The sequence below is a fragment of the Thunnus albacares genome, chromosome 5 (genome assembly GCF_914725855.1).
Source record: "Thunnus albacares chromosome 5, fThuAlb1.1, whole genome shotgun sequence".
Taxonomy (NCBI): domain Eukaryota; kingdom Metazoa; phylum Chordata; class Actinopteri; order Scombriformes; family Scombridae; genus Thunnus; species Thunnus albacares.
The window spans coordinates 14730344-14739759 of record NC_058110.1 but is presented as its reverse complement, the minus strand read 5'-3'; the positions used below and the strand labels follow the sequence as shown (position 1 = coordinate 14739759).

At 38.4% G+C, this 9416-nt stretch overlaps 1 protein-coding gene across 1 annotated transcript; it reads right to left on the bottom strand.

Moving 5' to 3' along the window:
- On the bottom strand, positions 1-9079 carry edn3b (endothelin 3b). Its single transcript, XM_044352033.1, has 4 exons — positions 8628-9079; positions 8282-8495; positions 5228-5386; positions 1-3869 (listed from the first exon to the last, which is right to left on the bottom strand). The coding sequence occupies exons 1-4, from the start codon at positions 8749-8751 to the stop codon at positions 3815-3817; spliced, it is 552 nt and encodes a 183-aa protein (XP_044207968.1). The 5' UTR covers positions 8752-9079; the 3' UTR covers positions 1-3814.
- Positions 9080-9416: the final 337 nt, after the last annotated feature.

Below are 9416 nucleotides of genomic sequence, written 5' to 3'. Positions count from 1 at the left end.
TGGGTACTTATTTACGCTGTATTTATTCTGGCTGAAATTACTTTACACCAGAGGGCTGTAAATTGCAGTCAAATATAATCTACAAAACATGAAAGAATAAATATGTGCATGCTATCTATGTAAAGAACATAGTATAAATACAGAGAGTGACAAATAACATTAAAAAAGTCTTCACCACTGATAGTTAGTGGTGAAAAACAGAAAAAAAAAACACATTAGTGACTCTAGTTGATGTGCCCCAATACATCATTTGCAGAAGTCAATAAAGTCACAACTTTTTTAGTGAAGATTACATGAAATTAAAAAAAAAAAAAAAAAAAAATCAGTGGTAACAACAAAAACAGGTTCCAGTAGAACACATTAAATTGCAAGTTAAAGGGAGAAAACTAATTTCTCTTCAAAATAGAATCTATCATAGTGCATAGCAACTGTGAAAATTCACCATTACTAGCTGGGTACTGGCAGGAAAGTGACCATTAACAAAATATAAATACTAATGGTTAATTTTGAGCAATCAGAGTTTTACAAAATGTTTTTCCATACACTTGGAGAATTCTTCCCTCCATGTCTTTTCCCCTCTGTTATTTGTGTTAATGTATTAATTTGTCTCTGGATGTCACAGAACCTGGAATATTAAGATACAATTTCAAGATAGAAATATTATATTTTTTAAATGTACATAAATTCATACATACATATTATACATGCAAACATACAAAGTGAGGAGGCAACCGTTTCTGAAAGGTAATTTGTAACCATATTTTTTTCATGTGTCCCATGTACCATGATCATGATCATGATCATCATTGTCATATTTGAGTTCTTGGAGAAGAGCCTTGTCGCTGGATGCTTTAACAACACCATGAATACACCAGAAGTTCTCTAATGTTACTCACTTATATAAAAAAAATAGCCTTTATCCACAGGATTTATTCTAATTTTATATTCATGTTCAGCATGTTTGATAAAGTTACAGGTTCTTTTCATTCTATCCTCTTTCTCTCTCTCTCTCTCTCTCTCTCTCACACACACACACACACGCAAACACAAACACACACACACACACACACACACACACACACACACACTCATGCCACATGTTGTACTGAATCTACTGCATTAATATTCTTTCCATGTTATTTAAAGTAATAATGCCTTTAAACAAAAACAATTAAACTAATACATATCTTGTGTACAACGTGGTCCATTATACAGTCTTTTGTAATGTTGATCAATTCACCATCTACAGAGCCGCAAAGGAACCTATCAGGGGTAAGTTTAGATTTGCTTGGACCAGAATGACCGAGTTACTTTAGTATGAAGGCACATAATGGCACTGAAATGGACAGAATGGAAATACATTTTAGATGTCCACTTTGTGATCCAAGCTGTAGCATGCACAAAAAGGCAACAATAACTAGCTAGGATTCTCTTGGCGGTGCTTTTATTAAACGGTTTAGCAACAATGAATGCTTTTCAACAAGTGATGACATATTATTGACAAAAAATTGGGCAAATTATTATAAATATTGAAGAAAATGTAATCCCAGTACCAAACTTAGAGTGTGTTGTCTTGAAATGCCTCCTCACATTAAACTCCCTTTTCATGGAAAAGCTCTCACTGTAGATTAACCACATGGACCACAAACCAGCAGGCACTAACAAATACCACTTACTGTTGTGCTTCTCTGTTTTCTAGAGTAGACCACAGGATTTGGTGAACAGTGAACAAAAAAAGGGATAGAACACAAAAGCTTGTCTGTAATATATGCCAGGAGAACTATTTCTGCTATTAGTGGAAAATCATACAAGGTGCAAACATTTTTTATAGGATAAATAAGTAAATATTGTTTGCTCAGCATCAGTCCAAGGAACAATTTGAAAAACTGGACAGGGAAACAGAGTAGCGAAGGCACAGGAGAGAGAAACTAAAAGGATTCAATTATTGGGCAGTGGGAGGGCACATGTAGCCCCAGAAGCAAGGAACATAACCACCCGACTGTGGTGAAGCACTGCATGTTACTTTATCATGTTTAACTCTATTAGTGGCATAGCTTCATGGAATTTGACACACTTGAACCAAAGCCTGTTTAGGCCTTGGGCAATATAGTGCTTTACATTTTTTTCTTAAGCCCAAAGATTGACGGAATAAAGCGGACCATCTTGACTGAGGAGCTGTGATCTGCTAAAATGCGGCTCCCCATCAAATCAGTATGTATTTTGCATACGAGCTCTCGTTTAAAGGATAAGGCTGGCGTTATTCTGTACTTTTCTTATTGTTAATAAATCCAATGACAAGACCTAAACCAGGTCTCTCAATACTTTCCAACATCCGTCTACTCCGTCCGTGGCACTCAGCCCCAAGTCCATTCATTTCTAATGAAAATGTAAATCTGTAAAAATGAGATTTCAAAAGTCAACTCAAATATAAGTAAATAGTGCATACATTTGGTGCACTAGTGATAATTTATGGCAGTAGGATGATGTATGTGGGACTGACTGTGCTCATTTATATGTTTTTAGTAGTTTTTGGACAACAATGGAGGAAATAGCATAATGCTTTGACTACAATACAATACCGTTAGTAGGATCAATTCACTGTTATGTTTATGATATGATATGTTGAGTTGGCTTTTTGATATGGAGATTTTTGTTCTAGTGAGATTTATAGGAGAGGCTTGGCTGCCGAGACAGAGAACACTGTGTCCATTATAACAGGATATTTCTTCCATGTAAATTAAATGTTCTGAAATGTTCTCTTTTTGAATTTGTTGAACTGTACATCATGATCTGTCATGCGGCCATCCTGGTTATTATTGTCTAGTGCCTTTTAAGCTCATATGGTCTGGGCACCAAAAGGTATTTTCATGTTGTTGATGGTTGGAAACATATAGAAGATCACCAGACTTATTCTTTAACATTTAACCCCTAGCTCCAAGCTATTCATTTTAATTTTCCCTCAGTTCTCTTTGAGATGGACTAATTTGGGTTAGACCTAACAATGTGTGGTGGTTCAATTTAAAGTTTGCTCCAGTTAAAGCTGTCATACCGTATGTACAGAGTCAATGCTAGTCAGTGGTAGTGAGGTAAAAGCACAACAAATATGACTGATAGTTCAGCTGCAAAGAGCAAAAATGATATATTACTGCTGAAAGAACTGATATGAACAAAATGTCAAGCTGTCGTGGTGTGAAAGCCAGATTGACTGTAAATAGTCTCGTTAACCAAAGCTCAATAATACACCTGAGAACACAGGTAGTCATAAGATTGCCTCATTTTTTTGGTTTGCGTGTTTCGATATTGTAAGACATGATATCACAATATCATGCCTTTCTCCTACTGTCCATGGCTCCTCATGCTGCTTTCTGCTCTCCAACATTTTCGCAGAAATGTCTTTGTTGTCCTTTATATATTGATATAGCTTATCTCATTGTTTTGAAAGACAAGTCAAGTGTAGTCCACAACACTCTGTTACCAGGTATGAATACAAAGGCTTTGTCTGATCAAGCTTGATAGAAGCAAGGTCACTGGCTATAATATTATGGTGAAATTAATCCTCATGCGGCTCTCGGGAGGGAACGAAAAGGGGGATCGCCTCCAGCGATCTGTATCAAATTTGCTGAAGAGGTCTTGAAACCGCTCGGCTTGATGGAACTTGCTCCAAGAGTTATGATGCAAAGGAATGTCGGCAGTGTCAAACTCCAAAGTTCTTTCCTTGATTGTGAGCGTACCTGTGGAAGCAAGTGCGCCAAACAGAAAGTGAAGGGTCCATTCCCCCGAGGAGAAGAGGAGAAGATGGAGAGGAGTCAAACTGTCATCCAGGGCCGGGGACTCTGTGAAGATTCCTGACTGGCACAGTCTGCGGGGGGCTTTGAAGAGAACATTACATATTAAATAAGTAATATTGAATGGGTAATCCAGTGATTTAGTATTGCATCAAATCATACAGATTAAAAAAAAAAGAATGGTCAAAATCACAGCAGGAGAGGCTGAGATATCCTGACTTTTTAGTGCCTAGTATGGGTTAAGTTCCAAAAACGCTGGATTCTGCATGTCCCGTATTTGTTAGACCCTCCCTGCCTGATGAACACCCATGTCGTTCAAACTCCATGCCTCAGTTTGTAATGCAGGCTTTCTGTTAAAAATTGTAGTCTCCAAACCCAAGTCGAGATAACCCTGATGACATCATCAAGGTCCTTTTTTCAGACTTTGGACAGCTCCTCCCAGAGTCACAGAAAAAAAAAAGATCAAACAACTGTTTTCATTTGCCGACTACAAGTCCTCTTGATAAATAAATAGAAGTGTGTAGAGTACCCTTCTGAACATTGAAATATGACTACTGCACATTGCTTCTCAATAACGAGGTTTCTATCTTACAGTTTCTATGACAATTATAAAGTAGAAAAAATAGAAATACTGAATACATAGAAATCTTGCAAAGTTTTTAGATTTAGTTTTTAATTACATTTAGGTTGATTTGATTTTTTTTAAAACAATATTTTAAGGTGTTTGTCCTGGCTTTCTTTGCCCCCATGGCCTTGTCAAAAACATATGAAATAAGACTCATTTGTTCATTAGCGTGCATCTTTTCAAGAGTCTGTGCACATATTGTTTGTCTGAAAATAATGACACAGCATAAAGAGTTCTGTTTTCAAGCAAGTAAGACTTTACACGGCAAAAGCAGTTTGTCTTCATCTTTGGTGACAGCATGCAGACACAATGATGCTATATGCTGAATTTTGAACCATGATGTAACCAGTAAGCAACATGTTGAAAAACGTCAGATATTTTTTTTGTTTACAGTCTGACTATGTCCTTGAGCGAAACATGGAAGAGACAACTGACTCACATCTCATTACACCTCAATTTTATACCCTTAGTTAATGATGATAATTAAATTTTCTTTTTTTTGCAACTAATGGTTTTCCATGACAGCTACAAGTGTACAATTTAGTAAAATATAAACTAAAATATTAGTCTATATGTATTTATAACAGTAAACAAACAGAATGTAAGATCTGTTGTTTGACACTCAGAGACCCCAAATTAACAGAGAAATCCAAAACTGGCCATGCTTGATGTGTGTTCACTGTTAGCGGCCTGTTTATCAGCTCCAGTCAAGATGCTTCACTTAATAATTGGCTTGATGTGTTGATGTGTTGATACTTAATGAGAGCAGAGATTTAGAGGGACCCAGTATCATTTTTACGAAGAGAACAAGACTGACCTTGACAGACAAAAATCATGGCACTCAGGGTCTGCGTCAAGCAGAGCACACATGCAGCGGCGAGCCTTTGCCCCCTCACGTTCAGGTGATTGTCCACCAACAGCACGTCTGATTCGCTGAGGTCCTCTGTAGCTCGACATTCCATAGGGCACCGTGCGTCTAAGAAATTTAAACAAACAGAGGCCATTTATTTCAGGTGTATAATTGTTAAGAAACAGAAAAGTTTTCACTGAATCTGCCTTGTGTTTTATGTTCAGTTGCAGATTAAATGTTTTGCACATGAGCATTTGTTTTTAGTTAAGTGACCATTGGGAATGTTCAATGGAAAAACAAAGACGGCCAGAAAGATCCATGAAAATGAACAGTAAAATTGAAATATAACTTCCATAGATCAAATTTACAAAGAGACTCAGATCAGAGAGTCCATCACTGTATACTTGACAGTTCGAACCCTAATCCTCCCATCTGGATACCACTGTTGTATGTGGAGTGTCAGGTTGGCATCACTTCTCTCCATTTTCTCATTCCATGCATCTGTTAATCTGTCACGCATGTTTTTGACCAGCTGTGATGGATTTTTATCAAAAACACAAATGTGTTTGTGGCTTTAGGAGCTATAAGGTCTTAAGGAGCAAACAGGAAGGAGAATCTCTTCCATGACCAATTTTCGTATACCACGTATACCATTTGCACACAGCTTGAGGGGAAGGTCTCAACTACACTGATGGCTATGAGCTCACCCCATAGATTTGTCAGATTATGTCAGACTGCACTGCTGGTGTCCTGCCTGCTGATTCCACTGTTTCTTGTTAAACCTGATCCTACTGCCTGACCGTTTACAACTGTAAACCCGATTGACCCCTGAGAAAAAAGGCCTTTTAACCTTAAACCTGTTCACCCTGAAGTGGCTGCTTTGGGTCAGAGTTCATTCTGGAAATATTGATGTCAGCTGTCAGGACTTTCTGCTGAAACATACCTCATACACAATATGGAAAGCTGACTAAAAGCAATATCATCATAATTGTACTCTAGGGGAGAAGTCACAACAGAAGAAGGGGCCATACATGCACGCAATGGACACTTGGAAGCTACTTTCAACCACAGTCCTTCAGAACATTTGGGGTCCTTCAGTATAGGAAAGAAGTGGCTCCTTCTTGTTTACTTTCTATACTGAGATTCTGTGAAATCCCTTTATGTGAGTTTATCTTCAATCATAGTGTAGTGCTCCCAAAACATATTCAAAAACACATTCATTGTTTAAAATGAATGTTGCGGTATATGTCGATATCAGCACCACGATACCACTCAGTCTTTAAACTATGTCAATTTGTCCCAACTTGCTAAGCAGTAATAAAGTGCACTGTTTACCTGAAACAGCCAACAGCAGTCCTGGCACAAGGAGGCAGAGGAAGAAAGAATGCTTTCCTACTGTCTTGCCAAGGTTTTTAATATGAGGTTAGGAGGTGGAAGAACAAAGCACCATTCCTCAAAACAAGAAGGTGTTGGAACAACAAAGGTGTTGAAAACTATACTTTAAAGTATTGCTACTAATCTGTGGTATGCTGGGCCACATGTTGAACACACTTTGTGTAAGTGGAAACTGTGAAAAACTACTGTTTACTGTAATTATGCCAGCTAGTAACGTTCACTCTTCATAGTTCATCATCACCTTCAGAGCCAACTTAGCTGCCAAAGTCGAGTCATTGTACCTCTGTGGCGATCCAAACCTGACTGTGCTGGTGGTCCCAGAACCAACCACATTGACCAAATTACCACCTTTAGCAATAAAAAGTACCTTCATTATGTTGCCTTCCTCAGTATTTGTCCATACATGAAAGCATAAGATGTTTATGCCACAGGCCAGTTCTACCTCTACCTAAAGGGCAAGTTAATTAATCTAAATTGTGAGCAATTTAAGTCATTTCTATTAAGTGATTTGCTTTTGTTTAAGAGGAGACTCAAAGGCTACAAAAAAACACACACCACAATACCACAATAACATGTTATGGTGCAATTTCAGTGAACTGTAAACTCCCTTTGAATAAATCCAGCTCTAGTGAGTAATGAATAGAGCATTATAGTTTGGTCAGGCCCACCTTTAAGAAAATGATAAACTGGCCTATAACTCAACAGCCCCATGTCGACTGTTAACTTTGCTTGACAGATTTCTCTCTGATCTCCGTCCATTTAGCTTCACAACCTCAACACTGCAGATTAATGGTATTTCAGCTGCTTCAGGGCCTCTGAGAATTTGTCAGTTCAAGACAGGGGAGTCAAAGTAGCTTCATCTATTATCACGTTCACTGATCAAGTCTCAGTGAGGATGTACATTTGCCCCACAGTTGTGAGCACTTAGCAAGAGCATCATTATTATTATTATTATTAGATTGATATGATTGATTATTTCTGATTAGACCAAACATTCTTTTCTATTTTGGGTGTCTGGTGCATTTCATGACACAAATTCAAATGAATATATGCAACCTAATTAATAATCCTATCATCTTTCTTATCATGGTGCAGTCATTAATCTATTACTCATACACAGATACAGCTGATTCTTAATTTAATTTTGATCTTCAACTTGAAATACAACATGGACAGTGACCATCATTAAATTGCAGGCTAATTAAATAATACAGATTATGACTCATGTAGGCCATTAAGGGGATGGTAAGGGAGAGTAACAGAGGACAGAGGATGAGAAGGGGGTGTAAAAGAGAGAAAAAGCACATTGACTTTTGCAGTGATAACCTCCCTCTCTCTCTTTTTGACCTTGCAGGGTGAGTTTGTTTCTCTTGGGCTTGCCATCACTTGAACCATGACTGCGTCTGGCGCCTCGGGAGGCAGTTACTCTGGGCGTGACTTGCAACAATGTATTGGCTTTAGTGCATGAGTCCCGTATAATCTGCGTTTAAAATGGACTTAATTGCAAGTCTTTATCCCAACTGACAAAGGGGAAAATATTGTGCAAGCCGAGGCCTGCGCAGCAAATCCTGCTAGATACTTGGAGAAATGTAGATATTTTACAGTATTTAACAAAGCACGTCTTACTCAGGAGTGTTGATCCAGATGATGTCCAAATGGCAGTAGTACACGCACTCTTTATCCTTGTAAGAATAGCAGGTGCAGCGCTTAGATCTGGACTTTGCCTCCGTTGCCTCAGACAGTAAATCCGCCGGTCCCCCGGGGCCAAACACCCTGCTGGTGTCTGGGATACCTCCAGGTTTGACCTCGGATATGACTGAGGCATCGGACGTCAAGACACCTTATGTTGCACAAGAAACATGATAGAAATAGAAGCTAAGTAAGAAAATAAATAACCAAATGTGTAAATTAATAATGGGGAACAAACAGATTGATGTGAAAGTTGGTTGCAGCTTGCAAACCTGAAACGTACCTTGTAAGAGAATTAATGCCAGTACTTTGACAAGCATGATACTCGCGTGGATGGATAAAATCCTTGCCATGTCAGATATTCCCAAATGAATCATAGCCTGATGAGAATGCAGCGCACTTGTCATATTAATCCCCCACCAGCATGGAGTGAAAATCCATTAACTTCTTTGTAGATGTCCATGTGAAGCTCATCTCATATGGTCCAGACGTTAAATAACGGTTCAGAGGATGTTTGTCGCACAGTTCCTTTCATATTTATGGCTTCATGTCATAAATCCTACCTGTGACTTGCACAGTGAAGTGAGAGGAAACTGCGGTTTTCTTAAAACAAATTGCTCTCCGAACCGCAGCAAAGTGATCTTTAAGAGAAAGAGAGCAACGATGCTCTGCAAAGTCACTTCTCCTTCTAAAAGCCCAAATCAAAGATAAAGGGCTTTAGAGAGGCTTGGGTACACGCCCACACCTCCCCTCACACCCCTTCTGTCAAATGCAGTGTGTGTGTGTACTGGCATGAACTACTCTGTGTTCCTGTTGATGCATGACATGAAAAATATAATAGTTGTCTTGTTTTAAGATAGTAAAAGATGTCATTGAGCAACACTGCCCAGCACGGGCCCTTACATCATTACTTAACATTGTTATCAAATACTTCCATTTATTATAACATGCTTTCAAAACAGAAACCTTTGAATTAAAACCCCAGACAAACTCACACAAGAACAAGTAACAATATCATCAGCCCAGACACTCAAATAGGGTGGAAAACTGGATTAGGCACTCACCTGTAACC